Below are 23,462 nucleotides of genomic sequence, written 5' to 3'. Positions count from 1 at the left end.
GAACTACTGTGTGATCCAGCAGTCCCACTGCTGGGCATAAACCTAGACAAAGCTATAATTCAAAAAGACGCACCCCTGTGTTCATAGCAGCACTATTCACAATAGCCAAGACGTGGAAGCAACCTAAATGTCCGTCGACAGATGAATGGATAAGGAAGGCGTGGCACATATCTGCAACGGAACATCACTCATCCATAAGAAGGAATGAAATGATGCCATTTGCAGCAACATGGATGGACCTAGAGATGATCATACCGAGTGAAGTAAGCCAGACAGAGAAAGACAGATACCATATGATATCACTTAGATGTGGAATCTAAAATGCTACACAAACGAATCTATCTACAAAACAGAAGCAGACTCATGAACACAGAGAACAGACTTGTGGTCGCCCAGAAGCAGCGGGTTGCGGGGCGGATGGAGTGGGAGGGAGTGTGAGGTCAGCAGGTGTAAGCGAGAGCGCAGAGAATGGACAGGCAGCAGGGTCCTGCTGTAGCGCACAGGGAGCTGCGTTCAACATCCTGTGATGAACCGTAACGGAAAAGAATATTTTAAGAAAAGGACTTGTATATGTGTACGTGTAACTGAATCACTGTGCTGTGTACCTGAAACTAACACCACATTGTAAATCAACTAGACTCCAGTTTAAAAAACATTTTTTTAATAAAAAATTTTAAAAAGTTGTAAATGAAATGGAATTGTTTCGTGGGGCAGGTCTTTTTAACATATAAAGTTCTCGCTCTTTCGGTATACAGCGTTTTAAGTTTTGACCAGTTCCCCTTAGTGCCACACAACTATGTAACCACTGCCGTCGAGGTACGGGACAGTCCCCTCACCCCAAAAAACTGAATCTGTTTCTAAAAATAATTTTCTGGTGTTCACAGACTTCATTTTGACCTTTTTTTGGTTTTGTTTTTTTCCCCCTTTTAGAATAACGTTTCTTAAAAGCAGTGATTCTAGCCCCGGGGGACGATTGGCAATGTCTGAGACATTTTTCACTGTCGCAGCTGGGGGAGTGATATTGGCGTCTCAGGGGGAGAGGCCAGGGGTGCTGCCGGCCCCCTGAGATGCTCAGGATCCACCCCCGCAGCTCAGTCAGCTGGTGTAAAACGTCCGTAGTGCCCAGTTGAGAAACCCTGTTTTAGAAAGAGCATTCCACTTTTCCTTTGGAAGTTCAGATGGAATGGTGTTAACGTTCATTTTTATTGTACAGTGCAGGGTGGAAAAGTCCGTAGATATAGCTGATAACATCTTTTCTACTTTTGGGGAACTAGACGATGAAAATGTATAATGGATTCTTTTAGTAGCCGTCTTATTTGAAATTACAATTCCCTCTTCCCCTGAGCGCTGGAGGTTGACTGTGACTCTGGGTCTTGTGCGTGTCTAGATAATCCAGGCGCACGGAGGTGCTGTGGACCCCACGTTCTCGAGCCGCTGCACACACCTGCTCTGTGAGAGTCAAGTGAGCGGGCTGTTCGCACAGGTGAGTGGGGGCTCAGCTGCGATGGAACCGAGTCTGTCCCTTTCTCTGGACAGTGTTAGCGTTCTAAGTGACTCTAGTGATGATCGTGTTTGGAAAGGACTTTTTTCTACCTCTAAAAATAGAAAATTGCTTCTTACTAATTCTCCTCGATCTTTGGTGGGTTAGATAGATACCTCTGTGGCCACCAGGCCTTTCTGTCTGTGAGGAATGGAGAAGGGGACATCCCAGGTGGTGGTGCTAGGGGAGGGTAGACGGCTTTCCGCTTCAGTCCAGGGCCACACTGAATGAAGAGCGGCCGGAAGCAGGATTTCTTAACTGTTGGGGGATTCGTATGCGGGCCTGACCTGGTCAGTCCTCCAAGCTTCTGTCCTGCAGAGCAGACGCTTCCTCCTCAGTATTACCTGCTCTCCCCTGAAAGTTCATTTCTTCTCTTTTCTTAAAAATGTTATTTGTAGACAGACGCGTGTCAGTGTGTGTGACACACTGCCTCTAAGGAACCCCTGTTAGAGTAGGTAGTGGTGCCTGTGGGGAGGTGCTCGGTGCTTACTTTTAGGTGAGCAGTTGCGTTCTTTCGTGACTTGTGTGCGGGGCCCTTTGTGTTCTCATGGGGCGGTTTTAATTTTGATGATCAGAAATGTCGTCTCCTTCCGTGACTGAAGTTATTTCCAGGTTGTCAGACGTGTAGCTCTTCCCCCCGGTTGGCTCTTGTTCTTGGGTGGCCGGTAGTGTTTTCGGGGTGTGTTAAAGTTAACCTGCGGCACCGTTGCAGTTCATGGCTTCAGTAAACTGAGTGCTGAGCTCGTGAGATTCCTTTATTTATAGGACTCCCGTTAAAGGTGGCCTTGTTAGCTGTCCAGCCTTATAGTCTGTGTTTAGCCTGCAGTGAAAGCCCCCGAGACCAGCCCGTGCTCTTGCCTTTGCAGGCGGTGAAGGAGAGGAAGAGGTGTGTCACGGCGCACTGGCTGAACGCGGTGCTGAAGAAGAAGCGGCTCGTGCCGCCCCATCGGGCCCTGCACTTCCCCGTGGCCTTCCCGCCCGGGGGGAGGCCGTGCTCCCAGCACGTAAGGCTCACCCCTCCTCCTCTGCTGGGGGGGTCGTCTGCTCCCGTGTCCTCCGTGGGCTGCGAACGGCCCGCTGGCCGGTGCCGAGCGCGATAGGCATCTTACGTCCTTCTGTTCTGTAACAGTCGCGGCTTCTGCACGGAGTCACTGTTGCATTGACTCTCCTAAGTCTCTGACACCGTTTCATAAATTCCTGAAACAAAGCAAGCGACTCAAACCAGAAGTGGCTGCTGTTGGCCAGACGTTATCACTTGTGGGTTCTCCCACGCAGCTGAGCTCAAAACTGGGATCAGTAAGAAGAACTGACTAATCTTTACATGCTTAATACAATAGCTTCATTAAGATTATCTGAACGGTGTCGTAGTAACACAAAAATGGTTTTCCCATGCTTGGTAGGTTTCTTTTCCACCCCCTTGCTGGCGGTGTGTGTAACACTTTCACCATTAACAAAGTTCTGGTTTTGACATTCTTAGAGATGATGTCACTAGATGCCTCTCGTGATGCCAGAGAGGGAACGGAAACACACGTGTCTATAAAACAAGTAAAATGTAGAAGACAGTTCTGTTAACTGGGTTAAATTGTCGTTATATTTTGGCCTTCTTGCTCTTTTTCCGTAGATTATTTCTGTGACTGGATTTGTTGACAGCGACAGGGATGACCTGAAGTTAATGGCTTACTTGGCAGGTGCCAAGTACACGGGCTACCTCTGCCGCAGCAACACAGTTCTCATCTGTAAAGAGTAAGCACGGTTCTGAAGCCATCCTTAATCTTCAGTTTACACACACTGTAGTGGTTGTGTCAGCACTGCTGTATTAATATGTCATAGTTTCGTGACGGAAATTAGGGTGTGAAAATCAAAGTCTGTTAACAGGATAGCAACGATATTTATGATAATGTTAGCAGAAGAATTAAATTAGATGAATTAACGAGATGCATTTTAGCCCAGGTAACAGCAGTAAGGTAAAGGTAGGTCTAGCGATGATCTCGTGACCCATGTGTGCGCTTCCTTACCAGCCAGGGTCGGCTCTACAGAAACATCCCTGCCATTTCTAGTGTGAGAAAACGTGGACTGGCTTTGTTGAACATAAATATAAATTTGAACACAGAACTCTTAACATTTAATAAATGTGTTTTCTCTTCAAAAAAAAGACCAACTGGTTTAAAGTACGAGAAAGCCAAGGAGTGGAGGATCCCGTGCGTGAACGCCCAGTGGCTGGGAGACATCCTCCTGGGGAACTTGGAGGCCCTGCGGCAGATTCAGTACGGCCGCTACACCACCTTCAGCCTGCAGGACCCCTTCGCCCCGGCTCCGCACTTGGTCTCAAACCTTCTGGGTAAGCGGGGCCGGTTCCACGTTGCCGCCAGCTTGCGTTCTAAGCACCACCTGTCTCGGCTTCGGCCCTCTCATCGCTCTGATTTCATTTCCCGTTTCCTCGCCACACTGTCTTCCTCTGCACTCTGCCCAGGAGTTTTTGTTGCTGTGTGTTTTGATTTGCGTTTTCTAAATGGACTCTCAGAGGTAGCAGGAACGTGCAGAAGCCTGCTGATCTTGTCTCAAGCCGGCTCTGGTCTGTCCAAGGCTCCCCGTGAGCCGTAGCCCACCTCCCCTTCAGCTGCGCAAAACTGGTGGAAGGATCACTACCCCGACTGTACACGCTACAGCACTTAACGTTACCGCATTTACTGAACTGAACGTTACTCCAGAAAACGGGCGTTCAGTTCGAACACTGCTTTAACGTGCTGTCTCTCAAAGGAGCCTGTTAAGTTCCAGTTTGAATGGCTTCAGTCACGAGAAAGCTCGTCTTCATTTTGAGCTGTGGTCTGCTTGCTCCCCTGTGACGCACCTGCTGGTGTGACGTCACCTCGTCCTCAGTGGACACGCACCCTCGGTGCTCTGCACGGTCGCCGCCCGGCGCGCTGTGGTCCTTGGTGTCAGCCCCCTTGTCGCAGTCGGTTTCTTAGAAGCCGGACTGTGTGGCTCCCAGTCCGGCCAGGGGGAACAGCACACGCGGGGCGGGCAGCCTCTGCCCATCACTGCAGCCGCTTAGTAACAGTCCTCACATTTTCCCCTTATTAAAGGTTGTCCGCCAAGCCACCGTGTGTCCAGGATTACCCGCTCCTGAAAGGGCTTTTTGTTTTTGTTGTTGATGATACACTTCCTTTTTTTTTTTTTAATTGGAGGTTAGTTGATTTACAGTGTTGTGTAAGTTTCAGGTGTACAGCAAAGTGAATCAGTTTTACATACATGTGTATCTATTCTTTTTTTTTTTTTTTTAAGATTCTTTCCCCATGTAGGTCATTACAGAGTATTGAGTAGAGTTCCCTGTGCTCTACAGTAGGTCCTTGTTATCTGTTTCACGTATAGTAGTGTGTGTATGTGTCATGAAAAGGCTTTGTAACACGGCTTATCTGTTTACACAGTATATGTGAAAAGTAACCCGTTTCTCTCTTTAGATGCTTGGCGAGTTCCATTGAAAGTGTCGGCAGAGTTGCTGATGGTATGTCAAGCTAATACCCTTACTTTGGCGGTTACTGTGTATTACACATGCAGGAGGGATACATTTGTATTTGTGAATTAAGAATTCTTTTAGTAGTTTGTCACCATAACAAATGAGGGCTGTATCTTCTCGCCTGTCGTAGCTGTTTAGTATACCCTGCATCTTTTTTTTCTTAATTGGTGATATTGTCAGTTATTCATATTTGTCAGTTATTCATATTTATACACGTTAGGAACATTATTGCTTCTTAAAGAATCGGAGAGCTGAGTAAGACGACGTGTTTCCATAGGGTCAGGGAGGCAAGAGCTGAGGCATTAGTGCAGTAGCCCTGGACCCACAGCTCACTGCAGGAGCCCGGACCTCACCGTGATGGGACTGTTCCCGCATGTCCCAGGTGGGGTTCCAGCCCGCTGGCTGAGCTCTGATAGGGTACCTTCAGGAGGGACCGTTCTGGACCTGAAGGCCAGCAGTTGGTTGTTACGAAACAGTTGGGGGGGGGGGGGGCATCTGCACTCTCATCTCAGATTGAGAGGTCATTGCTTCAAGTAGTAAAACAGAGAAAGTGTATTTGTGGACGAAGGTCTGCATAGAGGTGAGGCAAGGGTGAAGGCTGACTCGGGGGTTCCTCCAGGGGCACCGGCCTCACCCTGCCCTTTGACCCAGCGTGTCCGCAGGTCAGGGGCTCCAGCTGGTTCCAGGAACATGGGCGCCCCGCGCCTGGGGACCAGAGCGGCCTTCAGCACCTTGCCCCGCCCTCCAGAGCGCTGTGACCTGATCGTCCTGAACCCTCGTGGGTGACATCTCAGTTCAGGAAGAGTCTCTTTTTGGGCATGTAGTTGCAATGAGTATGTTTTCCAAATTCCAAACTGGGACACAAGACAAAATATTTGAAGTGAAAAGTGTTCTGAAAAGTTCAAGGTTGAGGATTAAATCCGTAACGTGAACAGAGAGAGGGGTGAAGACGTTTTAAAGAACTGCTGGGTCTGGTGAATAATGAGGCCACCAGCCCAGGGCTTCCCTGGAAGGCTCGCGTGTGTCTGTCTCTCGGCTGGTGAGGCGTGGTGGTGGGTGCGTGTGTCTCGTACGCAGTGGGGTGGGTGGAAAGCTCTCAGAAGCTACTGTATTACTGGGGAGACTGATTAAAGTGAATCATATTTTAATCACAGGGTGTACGACTGCCTCCCAAACTGAAGCAGAGTGAAGCCCCTGCTGTGCAGCCCTCTTCCAAAAGAGCCAGGTATGAAGAAGCGCCTTTTTTTAACGGTTGATGAGCTTTTACAGGTTTGTTTTAGAAAATGGTGGCAGTTGGGAAAGTTCCCTGAGGTGTTCACAGTGAACAGGATTTGGAAGGATTTGCTGACTGTGTCACAGCTTTATCGCGGCGCGTCTCATTTCATTGCTGGAGATAAACAGGGAATAGCCAGTGTTTTTTCCTCTCTCATTAAAAAAACAGTTGAATCTTCTCCTTTAACCAGAACCGCGCCAGAACCCCCGGTGAGCTGCTGTGGTGGAACGGGGGTGGGGGACTGGAACCCGCTCCAGGCGTCCTCGGTGTGGGCCCGGGAGCCTGCGTCCCGACCCCTGACCCGGCGGGTCGGCGGGGGGTGGCTGTGTGCAGACCTGCGCTGGTCTCACCTGGTAGAGAGAAGCCGGCGGCTCCGTTAGGACCCAGAGGCCCTCCAGGCCGTGCTCAGCGAGGGGCTCCCTCTCTTCCCTGCCCCTCAGCGCTCCCTCCTGCCATTCCCCACATCCATACAGTCTGGGAATGATTGGATTTTTTAGTGAAAGCCTAATTATGTGATTATAGATGTCATTAAAATGCCACAAATAAGTTTTTCTTAATTGAATAGACTGTCTCAAATATAAGCTAAAAATAGGATTTGAGAAAATTTAAGGAAATGAAAAAGACTGAGGTTTAATTTAAAATGTGTGCTTGAGTCAAACAGCTTTGTTCTGTGCCTTCTGGGTTGAGACGGGGCAGGTGGAAGACACGGGACTAGAGCCTGGGGTGGGGGGCCTTCCGCTCTTCAGGACCAGCAAGGCCAGTGAGGGCGGGGGCGGGGCTGCTGGTGAAGTGGGGCGCTGATTGGCTGCTTCCCTGGGAGGTGCCACACGGAGGCCTTTTGGGGGTGCCTGTGTGTGAAAGGTGGGAAAGAAAAAAAGAGCAGGTAAGTCATTGTATTTTCCCTTTAAGGAAAGACCACCACACACACTTAAAGCTTGTTAAAGCTATCAAAATCCCTTGTTTGCTAAAGAACATTTTTAAGTAAATAACAGGCGGTCTTTTCTATGTATATTTTATAGAATTGAAGATATACCACCTCCCACTAAGAAGCTAACGCCAGAACTGACCCCTTTTGTGCTCTTCACTGGATTTGAGCCTGTTCAAGTTCAGCAGTATATTAAGGTGAAACTTCTGCATGAGGATTTCTAGGAATGTTCCTTTCTGTTTATGTTTGCTTGAGGCCAGCAGTCTAATGAAGCTAACATTTAATCAGGAATATCGTATTATAAGTGTTTACAGTGTGTATCTATAAACTGTGTGTCGTCATTACGTCATCACTGACTTCCCGCCTCATTCCTGCTACTGCTTCACACTTAGATACTCGCTTTCTCATTAGGAGAAAAACGATTTAGGTGAGTAGACCGAGAACCATTTCTATGATCATGTGAACATGATTAGCAAGCCCACTCGGACATCATTTTCATAAAGACGTTAGCTTAAAAGAGTAGCTGTGCCTCTTCAGGTTTTCTGATTGAATCCAGTCTTTCAAGGCTTGTTTCCTTGGGTAGGAGGGTAGGCCCAAGGGGTGGTGGTGTATTTGTGTATTTAGATAAATAAGCTTCTTGGAAATAACACCAGGAGGGATTATGGGATTTTGTTTTGTTATTTTAGGGACGGGGAGGGCGATGGCTAAGAGTAGGAGTTGACCTGTGTTACATGGATTCATACGTTTTACTTTTTTTTTTTTTAAGGAAAAGGAAAAGAAACAATTATAAATGCTACTATACGTTTAGTATAATTTATTTTCTTTACTTTTCAAATTGAGTATAGTTAAAGAGATCATCTTTTATATGTTTATGTCTTCTCAGTCAATTCTTAGGGCATCATTTCTTAAACTAGAGACAGTATTTTAACGTGCCTCAGTAACACTCACCGCAGCTTAGACAGCCTGGGCGGCTGCGTTGTTTTCAGAATTTTACTTATTTATAGGGATGTCTTACTTAATCCTGGTCTGCACAGCACTGGTTAGGGAAACGTACATCGTCAGTCCTAGTGTTCACTTTCCTCCTACAATGGCGTGGGTTGGGTTTTACCAGTTGCACTGTTTTCCGTGGCCGAGGGCTCTGTTCGTAGTCTTAGACGCGTCCCAGGCCGTGTGCGGCTCTGTAGGCCTAGCTCTCACCTCTGGTCTGTGTTCGTGACCCCCAGAAGCTCTACATTCTTGGTGGGGAGGTCGCCGAGTCTGCACAGAAGTGCACCCACCTCATCTCCAGCAAGGTGACGCGCACCGTGAAGTTCCTGACGGCCATCTCCGTGGTGAAGCACATCGTGACTCCCGAGTGGCTGGAGGAGTGTTTCAAGTGTCAGAAGTTCATTGGTGAGTAGCAGCATCTGTACCTCAGTGAACTTATTACTTCAAGAAAAAACCCTTTTAATTTGGCATTATCTCCATTTTCATCCCAGCAAACATCTAGTTCATTTGTTAACTCTTTGTTATTTATCCATGTAAATTCATAAACTTATTCCATGTTCCAGTCATTTGATTGATATCTTTGCATTTTACCATGAAATTTGGAAGGTATTGGGGGAAGAAGCAGCTCTGCATCCCTGCCATGTTGTTTCCTGATGTGAGTGTATTTTGTTTGGAACGCTGGCTGTCGGATGAGATTCCACATGCAGTACAGCGCCCGGCGGGGAGCCCAGCAACGTCCGGGCAGGTGGGAGGGTCAGCGTGTCCCTCCCTTGCCCGTCTCCCACTGTCCAGGGCACCGAAAGTGAAATCCTGTTACTGGCAGTGACACTTAGAGATAGGTTTTTTCTTAGATGAGTCAGTACACCCAAGTGTTTTTAGAGCCTTGCTAATGAGCACAGAGCGAATATGATTCCAAGTGACTTTTCTCTGCGGAATAGATTTGCAGCTTCGTCTCACGTGTGTTTTCCTCTGTGAGGGCACATCACAGCCCGTTGCCCTCAGGGCACGGGACAGCACTGTGCTTAGAGGCCGATCAAACAGCAAAAATCACTGACAGAAGCACAGAAATGTGAAGAAAGTAGCAGTAAGTGAACCACGGAAGGACCCTTGTTCTCAGAACGAGCTGAGCCAGGGCGAGCGCCGCCGTGTCGGCCCCAGCGGGAAGCGCTGCGTGGGCAGCTCTGCCACGTCCCCAGAGAACTGCAAAGCACCACGGATGCTGGTTTTGAGGTTACAAATAAATTGTACCGAGTGGGCATATTCACAAATACGAAATCCACAAATAACTAGGTTCAACTATATTATGTAATGTTTAGAAATTTTCAGTTGAGATTTTAGAAATTTTTTTCTTAAAAGATACTAGTGAAATATAAATAACAATGCAGGCAGAAGAAGAAAAACGTAGAAACAATACCATAAACGTAGATAAGCTCTCAATTGTATGAGCTATAAAGTTCAGAATGAGGGAGTCTGTTCTTTAACTGAAATTTGAGCTGCTTAATTTATCAAGCTTACCAGTCTGCGAAAACAAACATTTTTTATCTGTTTATGAAAGTTATAACAGTTCATATTTGATGGGCAGTTTTAGCTTTCATTTCTTTGCTGTGTTGACTTCTGAGGGTTTATAAGGTGGTTCTGGTCTTATTATAAACATTTAATATTCAATATTGAATAGTCAAACACACTTCATATTTGATCCCTCATATTTCAGGATTTCTTAACTTTCCAGATTGTCATATAGTTGGAATTGCACAGGATGCAGCCTTTTCATGTTGGCTTCTTAGTCACATGCATTTATGTTTCCTCTGTGTCTTCTTAGCTCATTTCTTTTTAGCACCAAGACTATCCCACCGTCTGGACGGACCTGTTTATTTATCCTCTCACCTACTGAAGGGCATCTTGGTTGCTTCCAGGTTTTGGCAATTACAAGTAAAGCTGTGTTCTGTGTGCAGCTTTTGTGTGGATGTAAGTTTTCAACTCGTTTGGCTAAATACCAAGCAATGCGATTGCTGAATCATATGAGAGTAGGTTTAGTTTTGTAAGAAACCATCAAACCGTCTCCCAAAGCGCTGGTACCAGTTTGCGTTCCATCAGCGACTTCCTGTTGCCCCACATCCTCGCCAGCATTCGGTGTTGTCAGTTTTTCTGACCGTTTTAAGAGTTGTGTGGTGGTACCTCATTTTTGTTTTAATTTGCATTTCCCTGATGACATACCATGTTAAGCGTCTTCTCATGTGTTTATTTGCTATCTGTATATCTTCTGTGGTCATGCATCTGTTCAGATCTTTTGTCCATTTTCTAACTGGGTTCTCTTATTGTTAAGTTTTGAGAGTTCTTTGTATATTTTGGGTAACGAACAGTCATTATCAGATGCATCTTTTGCGAATATTTTCTCCCAGTCTGTGGCCTGTCTTCTCATTGTCTTTGACAGAGTGGAAGTGGTCGACGTTAATGAAGTTCAGGTCGTCAGTTATGTCTTCCATGGATCACGCCTTTGGTTTTGTGTCTAGTCATTGCTGTGCCCAAAGCCATCTTGGTTTTCTCGTTACCTTTCTAGGAGTTTTACTTTTGTGTTGCACATTTAGATCTGTGATTTGTTTTCAGTTACTTTTTGTGAAGGTGTAAGGTCTGTGTCTAGATTCAGTGTGTGTGTGTGTGGACGTCCACTTGTCCCCTTGCGCCCGCTGCCTGTGCTCGTAGGCAGAGTGGGGGTCTGCACTGACTTGTTGTGTCCAACCATCTGCCCTTTCACCCAGAGCTTTACAGTGCATCTGGAAGTCTGGTCCTCAGTCTTCCAGCTTTGCTCTTCTTGAGTTGGCTGTGCTGTGTCCTTTGTGTTGTCGCATGATATCCACTAGTCATTTACTTCTTTTTTGTTGTTTTTTTTTTTGTGGTACGCGGGCCTCTCCCGTCGCGGAGCACAGGCTCCGGGGCACGTGGGATCTTCCCCGACCGGGGCATGAACCCGTGTCCCCTGCATCGGCAGGCAGACTCTCAACCACTGCACCACCAGGGAAGCCCCTAGTCATTTACTTTTTTTTTTTTGCGGTACGCGGGCCTCTCGCTGTTGTGGCCTCTCCCGTTGCGGAGCACAGGCTCCGGACGCACAGGCTCAGCGGCCATGGCTCACGGGCCCAGCCGCTCCGCGGCATGTGGGATCTTCCCGGACCGGGGCACGAACCCGCGTACCCTGCATCGGCAGGCGGACTCTCAACCACTGCGCCACCAGGGAAGCCCCTAGTCATTTACTTTTAATACAGACTTGAGACATTTTGTTTTGCCAAAATTTACATTTTGAGGTTGTTCCTGAAATTTCTCAAGAAGAATACTAACCCTAGGTTATTAGTTCTGGCAGTATCTGAAATTTTGCATTCTGATTCATTTCTTTTTTCCATCTTTTAACGTTTTATGGATATTTTTAAAACCCATTTGGCTTTTGAATTAAATTTTTTTGAAACGATCAGTCACCCAGTTGCCTATATAGTACAGACATAGCTTCTTTTTCCTGATCCATTAGAGTCCGTTGCCCAAATAATGCTCTGTTATCCCCAGCACCTCAGTGTGTTTCCTACAGACAGACAAGGACGTTCTTCAACATCGAGCCATCGCTGCTGCCTCGTCCCCATTCACATCCGCCCGTTGTCTCAGCATCGCCCCTTAGAGCAGAAGGACCTAGTTCTGAATCACACGTTGCGTGTAGTCTCCTTGAGTCTGGGAAGGGCCTGTCTGTTCTTGTCACTTGAAGATGTCTGGTCAGTTAGGTCTGTCACTGTACAGAATGCCCTCCGTCTGGTGTGTGTACTGTCTCCTCCCGAGGGGGGTGGGCAGGTGGCGTCTGTGGCGGGACCATCACATGGCTGCGGTCTCCTCCACCTCGCATCCTGCCAGGGGCTGCACAGTGCAGGTCCCTCGACGCAGGTGCAAGCCGGCCAGGCTTCTTGACGAGTCATTTATGGGAAGCACGTTGAAACTTTGCAGATACTGCTGTTCCTGTCAGACTTCTGATTTATTCCCTTATTTCCCCACACGGGCTCCTTTCTGTCTCCTTGTTACCGTCTTGTTGTCACCGACCCTCACATCGTCCCCACTCTGACCAGGGATTGCCACTCAGGCTGGCTTCTGTGTCCTGTCCACCTCTCCTGTCCGGTTGACCACGTGGTAGCTTTTGGCAAAACAAGAATGTTCTGGGCTCATCTTAATGCTTCTCTGCCCTGGTTCCACACCAGCGTTTTCCCAAGGATCCCCGAGTCCTTTCAGTGTAAACCTGGGAGCGGACGGACGGCGCTCGTGGCCCTGGGGTGCTGCTCCTGAACCCTCTTCCCGCTTCCTGTGTCTGTCTGTCCGATGCCAGTCTACCACCACGCGGTTCGTCCTCATTTCCTCCCTCCCTTTGTCTGTAATCCTTTCTCCAACAACAGTGAGAAGCCCGGCTTCCAGTGTCCTGGTAGCTTACTTGCTAAGCTGCACTGTGTGTGGTCAGTAGCACGTGGACCACCACTGCCCCTGCAGTGCAGCCCCTCTCACTGGGCTCTGACGCCCTCGGGCCTGACAGCTTTAAACCTGGATTGTTCAAGAAGTGGTAGGGGATAATTTTGGAATTTTGTATTTAATTTATAAAATTGGTGTCTCAAACTATATAATCTCTTTCTGGAAGACGCATGTCCTCTGCTGCTGTGAAAAGTTTAATTTTCAGGTTGACTGTTTCTACGGATTCTTAGCAAGTTAATGTAACTCTGCTGCTGCTTTTAGAAAACCAAAATGTCAGCATCTCCTCTGGGACAGGATTGTTTTAGCTACTTCGTTATATTTCAGTGTCATCGTCTCTTATCATAAATATTAACTACTTCTTGGCACTCCCTCATAGCTCTCCAGAAGGCATATCAACCTTAATTCTGCCGTGGACACTTACATTTCAAATGTAGCACTTCAGGGACTTCCCTGGTGGTCCAGTGGTTAAGACTCCGTGCTCCCAATGCAGGGGGCCCAGGCGCGATCCCTACAAAAAAAAAAAAGATCCCGCATGCTGCAACTAAGACCTGGCACACCCTAAATAAATATTTAAAACAAAACGAATATATCACTTCATGCATGACAGTACATTTTTGTGCATTTTTTAATTCATCATTTTTTTAGAAATTCTTACCGTCTTCCACCTAAACCAGTCTAGTGCCTTATCTGCTGATGGCTGATCCATTCTAGCAGTTGTTAAATTTCAGCGTTTCTTTAGTGACATGATTGCTCTTGCCCAGTGGTCCTTGAGCTCAGAATGGTTTTTACATTTTTAAGGCATTGTTTCAAAAACAGAAGGGCATGTCTCAAAAGTATATGGCCTACAACGTGTGTCATCTGACTGACCCTGACCCTAGACTCTCCCTGCTTTGGGCTGTGTTACACAGTTTGGTTATTATGATGAAATGAAGAAGAAATGATTTTCTGAACGAGATGTATTTCATAAGAAGATTAAAATATTTTGTGATCTTTACCTTTTGACAAATTAGATATTTCTTAAAAATTCTTAAATCTTCAAAATTTGGTAAAACTATTCTTTATAAATTGCTGTACATATTCATAGATTTAAAAGGAACGTGTTTATGGTAAATCTCAGCTAATTGAGTCTAATGGCTCTGGAGTCACTGTGGTCCCTACACACACACACACGACGACAGTTCGCGGCTCTCCCTCCAGGACTGGAGCTCTTCCCCTGGGCCTGTGGGCGCCCTGGGAGGGTGAGATTACAGCTGAGGGGTGTGGAGGGGACAGAGCTCTCTGTGCAGTTTTTTCCAAACGCTAAGAAACACTGACCAAGGAGGGACAGTGTCTTTGGCCTGGCTGCTTTCAGGAGAAAAGTAACTGACAAGTATAACAGGTGAGGCTTTTGTTCACAGGTAAATGTGAGCCGTGGATCACACGCACCTGACCAGGGGCAGCCTGGAGCGGATGGCACGGTGCACCCCGGGCGCCGTGCTCTGTTGGACGGTGTGCACTGGTGGACGGTGTGCTGTTCTCTTTTCCAGATGAGCAGAGCTACGTTCTCCGAGACGCCGAGGCCGAGGTGCTTTTCTCCTTCAGTCTGGAGGAGTCCCTGAGGAGGGCACGCGTGTCTCCGCTCTTTAAGGTACGCTTGGGAGGGAAGTCAGATAAGGCCCCTGGACGCTACAGCTGAGGGCGACAGCAGGGGCCTCCCTGGAGCCGCCCCCCTCCACCTACCGTCCCCACTGCATGGGCGGCCCTCCTCGGGCAGGGTGCTTCTGGGGGTCCGGCACCTGCAGAGTCCTGCTGTTTCCCATAGCTAAGAGAATCCACACACAGTTAAACAGATTAGAGAGATGCATTACAGATACCCGGTTCTGTAAAGAGTTACGTGTATGAATAGGTAGGAGACATTTAAATTGATTTTTTTGCTTTTAACAACTTACATTACTTACTACTATTCTCATTAAATGTATATATACTCAGCTAGAGAATGGAGAACATCCTTGGGAACATATTAATTGAATCTGTGCCTAATAATTCTAGACTAGAATATTTAAATATTTGTTAGATAAGATAGAACACTCTGGAAAATTGTCTTTGTCAAACAATGGCTCAGTAAATTAATAAAGCTAATCATTTTTTTACCCTTCAGGAGCCAATTTAGGAATCAGAAATGATTTGCAATACTGAGTTAAGAGTATTCTACCTAAGATAGTCTGATTTTTCTAAATATTCGAATTTAAAACAAAATAGTATTTTTGGTACACTTAGAAAAATTTAACCAGCAAAACCATTTCCTATTGAGCTTACAGTTTATAGAAATTGAGAAGAGTGTTCCTATTCTTGTTCTTATTGCTTTTATCGCAGAGTACTTCATGTCTTTTAGGAATATAAGTTCTAGTTGCTGTTAATAAGTATAGGTCATACCTAACATAGGAAAGTGATGAAGTTACTTCCGAACTGACACACCTGGATTCCCCCAGGCCCACTTCAGACTGGGGACTAGCCAGGGCTAGTACGTGTATCCCCCTGAAATTAGACATTTTGTCAAAAATCTCAGGGTAGAGTGAGAAATTATGTACACTAAAAATTCCATTTAAAAAACATAATACACATATTTTCATTTTATTTTTAGGCGAAATATTTTTACATCACTCCTGGAATCTGCCCAAGTCTTTCAACTATGAAAGCGATTGTGGAATGTGCAGGAGGGAAAGTACTGTCTAAACAACCGTCTTTCCGGAAGCTCATGGAACATACGCAAAATAAGGTGGACAGAAGCAAAATACGCTATTGAATTCATCATTGTCGTGTACAAGAGCCATTGTTTAGTAACCAATAATTTTCTTTTCATTAGAGTTTGTCAGAAATAATTTTAATATCCTGTGAAAATGACCTTCACTTGTGTCGAGAATATTTTGCCAGAGGAATAGGTATGGTTTATTCCTTTCCTCTTGCTCTGTATTAAGCGTGCGTAGGTGCACGCACGGCAGTGCATTCATTTAACGGCTCTTGTTTTCGTTCCTTTCAGATGTTCATAACGCAGAGTTTGTTCTAACTGGCGTGCTCACACAGACACTGGACTATGAATCATATCCTTTTGAAAGATGTGTGTGCAGAAACCCTCTCAGCACGAGTATCTGAGCTGTGTGTGTTCCGTATCTGCAGAGTTGGCGATAAAAATGATAAAAGATCCCTTACCTGTTTGGAGATTTTGTTTCTATACAATATGTGCTCTCACATCTCTCCGGGTTTTTTTTCCTACCTTTGGGTGATTGGTGGGTGTCATCTCAGGGCCCCCTTTCTTGCGTCTGTAGCCTGAAAGGAGCCTGCGTCATTCTGCCCCAGGACGGTTGGAGCCCCGGGTGGATGGTGCAGAGTCACCTGGCGAGGTTGGCGAGGGCGCCCTGGCGGGTTGGCGAGGGCTTGGGCGCCCGAAGCGCACCACCTCGGCGTGCGGCCTGTGTCGGATGCTGTCACTAGTTTGCATCGTGTTTGTTTGGCAGTTGATTTCCTCAACAAGCTTACATATAAATTTAACTGACGCACCTGCGCTGGTGACTGGAGCCCGGCGCACGGGTCTGGCTGTGTCAGCTGCCGGATGGAGCGGCCCCTGCGCCCTGGAGACGCCCTTGTTTTCCAGCTGCTTTCTTCGGGGACAAGCATTTTAAAGCAGGAAGACAAATATATTAAATATACTGCATCTTATTAAGATGTGCAATTTTATTCTGAGGAAACATAAATTATGTTTTGTATTATATGACTTTAAGAGCCCACGTTAGGTTTTCATTTGCCGGGTTTTTAAATGTTTTCACAACACTGTTAATGGAACTTTAGCTGCAAATGAAATGGTGTAAATAAAGACCTTGCTATCTCTAAATTATGGATGTTAAAGATTTGAAATGTTTTGTACTTATTTTTATTTCTTACACTCTTTTCTTTTATATTGATATCTTGCCCACATTTTAAATAAATGTACTTTTGAACTTAGACTTGAGTGGTCCCTTGTTATTACACATTTTTTTGTACAATTTATATGATTTGCATTAAACTGGATCACATTTTAAGTGATTTCCAGGCAAAATATTTTCTAGTAAATTTTCTCCCGAAGAAATAATTTCTGGAAGGTAGCCATTTCTGTCAAGGTAATGAATAAATTCCTGGGCAGAGGCATATTCAGAATATTTAGCAATTACTACAGACAGGCAGGCACCAACCAGCCAGAATCGTTAATACCACAGAAACCCATATATATATATATATATATATATATATATATATATATATATATATATATATATATATATATATATATATGTCCCGCTTCTATTCCAGGCATGGTTCTAATACACGTCCTGTTGGGCTGTAGGTACAGAAGCATACTGGAGACTACCACCTTATCAGTAATTACTAACATGAATATATAATATACCACATTTATTAATATATTCAAGAACGATACTGTCACAGAGAGGTTCAGCACTGCCCTCACATCATGGCTCATCAGGTGTGTTCCTGAAACACTGGATTTGCCTCCATAGCAATGTCTGAGATGTCTTCCTAGAAGGAGTTGTGATCTACTCCCAAGTCTACTCACCAATTGCACAGTCTCTACAGTTTAATTCTTAAACACAGTTTAAGTGGAGCATGTGTATTAAGAAAGTTAGTGAACTCCCCATCCCAGGAATTCTCAGCATTCCCGCAAGGCTCTGACGTTGGTTATACACACTGAAGACATCATTACTTCAGGTGTTCTCCCAACTCATGGAGTTACTCCTACCAATGGGATGGAAATCGCCCACGACTTCACGATTTTAAAGTGAGGCTCAACACCTTCAACCTGACCTGTGCCGTCTCAAAAGCCTTGACCTGTGGCAACTTCCCAGTGACCCAGCCGCTGCCGTGTGGGTACACCTTCGCTCTCTCTCAACACGAGTGATTGATACGCTGATTGTCCACTGGAAACAGTCATCTGCTGAGCTCCTTAAAATACACCCGAACAGCAGTTTTGTTCAGATGTGCCACATGCCGGCACGCACTTGCATTTCTACAAACCGCATCTCAAACTGTGTGTACATTTTAGCTCATACTTCTGTACCTAAGCAAACTTAGGGATACTTACCTGTAGAACTGACCTTTTCTCCTCACGTACAACAGGTGGAATGAGTGCTGATATGAAATAATTTCGAATCTGTAAAATCCCAGAAGTACAGAAGAGTTTCATAAGTTGGAACAAAATCTTGATCGCAGAGTATTCAGAATATGGCCCTCCTTCTTACACCCTTGAAGAAAAGTGAAGATAATGATGGAATAAGGGCCTTCTGGGTAGAGTATATGCACCTGTTCAGTCTTCAGTGGAGGCGGGGTTTGTTTAACCAACATGCAAGTATGACTGACTTGATTAACCTTTCAATGGGTGTTTTTCTCAAAACCTGCCAAGAATAATCCTTAAAGACCCCAGGAGCTGTCTGCGGCCAACTGGCTTGCACAGCTGCTAAGCACTGATTGGTGGCTCAGAGGAAGTTCCATGTGAACATTTAAGAATAAAGTAAATCAACTTCTTGGAGAAGCTGATTAGGTTAGAAAATTATTTCTCCTAGGAAAAGAAGTCTTTCACTTAGTCCTGTTGTTTTCGTCTGGCTCAAGGTTTTTTAATAGAAATGCAAACCACATACGTAATTTTAAAGTTTCTGGTAGCCACAGTAAAAAGCTTTTAGATTTAGTTTCTAAAGTTTTATTTAATCTATCTAAAATATTGTTTCATTTACAAGTAATATTTTTAATTGAGTTTTACTTTTTTCTTTTTTTATATTTCACACCACTTACAGTTTAGAAAGATATATATACCCAAGTTATTCTAAGGGTAAGGTGTTTTCCAGTAACTGAGTTAGTGCCAACTTTTTAAAATTAATTTTTATTGGAGTGTAGTTGATTTACAATGTCGTGTTAGTTTCAGGTGTACAGCAAAGTGAATCAGTTATACATATATCCACTCTTTTTTAGATTCTTTTCCCATATAGGTCATTACAGAGTACTGAACAGAGTTCTCTGTGCCGTACAGTAGGTTCTTATTATCTATTTTATATATAGTAGTGTGTGTATGTCAATCCCAATCTCCCAATTTATCCCTCCCCCACCGGTGTTCATTTTAAGTTAAAATTCACAAAACTGAGATGGACAGCGCAGCTCCTCACTCGCGCCAGGCACGTTTCCAGTGCTTGGTGACCGGGCGCAGCTGGTCACCCGTGAGGAGTGTGACCCGTCTGTATCCCGTCTCACTTTGCAAGTAAGGGTGGAAGAAATGTGAACGCCACTGAAGACAACAACATACACGCTGCATCCAGATAAGCCCAGGATCGTGTCTCTGCAGACAAAGCCCAGGACTTTGAACCAAGATGGCGGAATAGAAAGACATGGAGCTCGCCCCCTCCCACAAATACATCAGAAGTACATCTACACGTGGAGCAGCTCTCACAGAGCACCTGCCGAGCCCTGGCAGAGAACCTCAGGCACCCAGAAGTGCAAGGAAGATCTCCACGTAACCCCGTAGGATGAAGGGAAAAAAGGGAGCAGGACAGGACCTGCACCCCTGGGAGGGAGCTGCGAAAGAGGAAAGGTTCCCGCACAGTGGGAAGACCCTCGCTCACGGGGAGATCAGCCGGGACAGAAAGGGGGCTTCAGAGGCTCAGAGGAGAGCGAGGCAGCCGGTGTGCGGCAGGCAGAAGAGAGAGAGACCAGCACAGAGGGTCTGTGCTACCTCCCTGCAGTCCCCAGCCTGAAACACATGCCTGCTGGTACGTGCGGGGTTTGGGGGCTGAAACTCAGGCTTCAGAGGACAGACCAAGGGAGAGGACTGGAGTCGGCTGCACGGACACAGCCTGAAGGGGCTGGAGTGCAGCATGGGCTGCGCGGAAGAAGCCCAACCCGCCATAGAAGCGAAGCGCCGTTGTTAAGGGGCACGTGAAGGGAAAGGTGGGGCCCGCCAGAGCAGCCTCACTCTGCGTGCTCACAGTCAGCTCGCGCCGCCGTTGGAACCCATTGTTAACGTGCGCAAAGGGAGGGCTGGGCCCCCCAGAGCGGCCTCTTTCTCCGCACTCTCAGCTGACACGGCGCTGCCTTCACCAGCTCTGGGAGCACGCACGAGAGCCAGTGGGCTGTCTACACGCCGAGGCGGGGCTGAGATCAGAGCCCTCTCCCTGTCGCTGTACAATCCACAGATTTGTGCCATTGCCGCCAGCTTTGCAAACTCACTGCTGGGTGGACAACGGGTGCTTCCATGGCTGGGACAGGCCCGGCCTTAGCAGCTGTGGGCTCTGTGTGGGTGCACGCATGGGGCGGGGCGGGGCCGGGGTCTGGGCTGCTTCCGTAGCTCCCACAGCAGGTCTAGGTGTGTAACTACTGCAGTCCTGGTACCCGACTTCAGTGGACCTGCACTGGTTTTGTGAACACAGTACCTGAGGGACACCAAGGCCAACTGCCTGCATCCCCACCATGGAGGTGAGGCCGAGAGGAGTGCCAACAACAGTGCATTCTGGGAGCCCACGCAATGGGTGACAGGTGACACCAGGCAGTGTGCTCTGCACGTGGGGACTGCTCCAGCGGGGCAATACTCAGTGGCTCCTCTCCCAGTGGGACCACTCCGATCCTGCCTACCCCACACTGCAGCTTGAAGACGGATCCAGGGGCTTCTGCTCCGACAGCTGCGGAGCAGACCCTGCCCCCAACAGGGCAGTGACAACCACAGAGCAAAGAGGAGGCCCCGCTCAACAACTGGGCAGGCTCTGGTCCCCACAACACCAGTTACACCCCCTTTCAGGGGGATGACGGCCAGGACACACTGAGGAAAGAGGCGGCAGGCATCCGTACTCAAAACAGCCCTAGCACCAAAAATATTAAACCTATGCAAGCTACACAGGGAAACTCCCGCATAAAGATAGCCCTCCAAGACCACAGTAGATAATTGTTTCTCCTAAACTCATAGAGAAGCATAAATAAAATGAAGAAGCAGAGGAATCGCTCCCAGTTAAAAGGTCAAGAGAATTCCCCTGAAAGAACAATGAAACAGACCTCTTCAGTCTAACAGACACCAAATTCAAAAAGGAGATAATGAAAATACTGAAGGAATTAAGAAGGGCTGTTGACAGAGATGCAGAGTACTGTTATCAAGGAACGAGAAACTATAAAGAGGAACCAAAACAAAATTAGAAAACTCATTTGCCAAGACGAAAGCTAAGCTTAAGGCAATAAAAGGCAGATTGAATAATGAATAACGAAGAAGTGATCTGGAAGACAGAATAATGGAAATCACCTCATCAGAACAGCAGACAGAAAGCCAAACGAAAAACAAAATGAGACCTATGGGATAATATAAAGCGTGCCAATCCACACAGAATAGGGATCCCAGAAGGAGAAAGAGAAAAGGGGACCGAAAATGTATTTGAAGAAATTATGGCTGAAAACTTCCCAAACCTAAAGAACGAAACAGATATCCACATACAGGAAGCACAGAGTGTCCCAAACAGACCTACACCAAGACATAATTAAAATGGCAAAAGTTAAAGAAAGGTCTCTAAAGGCAGCAAGAGAAAAACAAAGAGTTAATGACAAGGGAACCCCATAAGGCTATCAGCTGATTTCTCTACAGAAACATTACAGGCCAGAAGGGAGAAGGAAGATATATACAAAGTCCTGAAAGGGAAAAATCTGCAACTTAACGATACTCTACCCAGCAAGATCATCATTCAGAATAGGAGAGAGAAAGAATTTCTCAGACAAGCAAAAAAACTAAAAGAACACAGCAATACTAAACCTGTCCTAAAGGAAATATTGAAAGGTCTTCTCTAAATAGAAGAGAAGCAAGAATCTACAGGAAAGAAAAAATCACAATTGGAAAGTAAATCACTTAAATAAGCCAGTACACAGATTTTAAAAAAATTAAAAAATACGATTTCTGTGAAAGCAATGACAACCACAATGAACAGCAAAAGCACAGGCATGCAGATGTAGAAGAGGACATCAAAATCATAAAATGTGGGGAAGGAGAGTAAGAAAATGTACATATATATTTTTCAGAATGTGTTTGAGCCTATATGACTACCAGTCTAAAGCAAATAGATATTGGAAGGGGTTAACATACTTGAAAAACAGGGTAGCCACAAATCAAAAACATATAATAGATTCACAAAAACCAAAGAGAACACAAGCATAATATAAAAGAAGATCGAACTCAAAAGGAAAAGAACAAAGAAGAAATACAAAATCAATTCGAAAACAAGGTTTAAAATGGCAATAAATACATATCAATAATTACCTTAAATGTCAATGGACTAAATGCTCCAATCAAAAGACACAGTGGCAGACTGGATAAAAAAAAAACATGAGCCTACAATATGCTGCCTACAAGAGACCCACTATAGGGCAAAGGACACAGATTGAAAGCGAGGGGCTGGAAAAAGATGTCTTGTCATGGCATGAAATGACAAGAAAGCAAGGGTAGCCATACTCACATCAGACAAAACAGACTTTAAAACAAAGGCAATAAAGAAAGACACTATATAATGATAGAAAGGATCAATACAAGAAGAGGATATTACACTCATCAACATATATGCACCTAATATGGGAGCACCCAAATACATAAAACAAATACTAACAAAGGGCGAAATTGACAGGAATACAATAATAGCAGGAGAATTTAACACCCCATCACATCAATGGGCAGATCTTCTAGACAGAAAATCAGTAAGGCAACAGAGATCCTAAATATACAATAGAACAGTTAGACTAATGATATTTTCAGGACATTAGATTTTAAAAAAACACAAAGAACAACAACAAAAAAACCCAGAATACACATTCTTTTCAAGTGCACGTGGAACATTCTCTAGGACTGACCACATACTAGGGCACAAAACAAGCCTCAACAAATTAAGAGTATAGAGATTATTTCAGCATCTTTTCTGACCACAGTTGCATGAAACTAGAAATCAACCACAGAAAAACAAGAAAAAAAAAAACGATTACATGGAGACTAAGTAATATGTTACTAAAAAACCAATGGGTCAATGATGAAATCAAGAAGTAAATCAGGGCTTCCCTGGTGGCACAGTGGTTGAGAATCTGCCTGCTAATGCAGGGGAAACGGGTTCAAGCCCTGGTCTGGGAGGATCCCACATGGTGCAGAGCAACTAGGCCCATGAGCCACAACTACTGAGCCTGCGTGTCTGGAGCCTGTGCTCCGCAACAAGAGAGGCCGCCATAGTGAGAGGCCCGTGCACCACGATGAAGAGTGGCCCCTGCTTGCCACAAATAAAGCCCTCGCACAGAAACGAAGACGCAGCACAGCAAAAATAAATTAATAAAATCCTACCCCCAACATCTTCTTTAAAACAAACAAAAAACAATGCATATGCCCTTTTTAAAAAAAAAGTAAATTAATAAATACCTTGAGACAAATGACAATGAAAACACAACCATACAAAATCTATGGGATGCAGCAAAAGCAGTTCTTGGAAGTTCATAGCAATACAGACTCTCTTCAAGAAACAACAAAAATCTTAGACTTCCCTGGTGGCACAGTGGTTAAGAATCTGCCTGCCAATGCAGGGGACACAGGTTCGAGCCCTGGTCCAGGAAGATCCCACATGCCGCGGAGCAACTAAGCCCGTGCACCACAACTACTGAGCCTGTGTTCTAGAGCCCACGAGCCACAACTACTGAAGCCCACGGGCCTAGAGCCCACGCTCCACAA

At 45.7% G+C, this 23,462-nt stretch overlaps 1 protein-coding gene and 1 long non-coding RNA gene across 5 annotated transcripts in view; one reads left to right on the top strand and one right to left on the bottom strand.

Moving 5' to 3' along the window:
• Positions 1-16,370, top strand: part of PAXIP1 (PAX interacting protein 1) — a 48,044-nt gene extending 31,674 nt beyond the window's left edge. For 2 of the 3 annotated variants that reach the window (XM_079932482.1, XM_079932480.1), the window contains 13 exons: positions 1,388-1,483; positions 2,407-2,544; positions 3,162-3,283; positions 3,694-3,878; positions 4,999-5,042; positions 6,209-6,279; positions 7,347-7,449; positions 8,476-8,644; positions 14,254-14,354; positions 15,348-15,482; positions 15,570-15,645; positions 15,744-15,808; positions 16,245-16,370. In XM_079932482.1, coding sequence (XP_079788608.1) covers positions 1,388-1,483; positions 2,407-2,544; positions 3,162-3,283; positions 3,694-3,878; positions 4,999-5,042; positions 6,209-6,279; positions 7,347-7,449; positions 8,476-8,644; positions 14,254-14,354; positions 15,348-15,482; positions 15,570-15,645; positions 15,744-15,808; positions 16,245-16,256 — 1,317 coding nt within the window. In that variant the 3' untranslated portion in view covers positions 16,257-16,370. Of the gene's footprint in view, positions 1-1,387; positions 1,484-2,406; positions 2,545-3,161; positions 3,284-3,693; positions 3,879-4,998; positions 5,043-6,208; positions 6,280-7,346; positions 7,450-8,475; positions 8,645-14,253; positions 14,355-15,347; positions 15,483-15,569; positions 15,646-15,743; positions 15,864-16,244 lie in introns of those variants that run through there. The other variant, XM_079932481.1, reaches the window with a different exon arrangement.
• Positions 6,959-23,462, bottom strand: part of LOC307192057 — a 42,852-nt gene continuing 26,348 nt past the window's right edge. The window contains exons 3-9 of one of the 2 annotated variants that reach the window (XR_013829946.1): positions 17,835-17,994; positions 17,558-17,695; positions 16,262-16,362; positions 14,447-14,528; positions 14,153-14,359; positions 13,149-13,235; positions 6,959-7,175 (exon numbers count right to left, since the gene is read on the bottom strand). This is a non-coding gene — a long non-coding RNA (uncharacterized lncRNA). The remainder of the gene's footprint in view (positions 7,176-13,148; positions 13,236-14,152; positions 14,360-14,446; positions 14,529-16,261; positions 16,363-17,557; positions 17,696-17,834; positions 17,995-23,462) is intronic. The other variant, XR_013829947.1, reaches the window with a different exon arrangement.

This window comes from Stenella coeruleoalba (genome assembly GCF_951394435.1).
Source record: "Stenella coeruleoalba genome assembly, chromosome: 9".
NCBI lineage: Eukaryota > Metazoa > Chordata > Mammalia > Artiodactyla > Delphinidae > Stenella > Stenella coeruleoalba.
The sequence above is the reverse complement of the archived record's forward strand: the minus strand, read 5'-3'. Positions and strand labels throughout refer to the sequence as shown.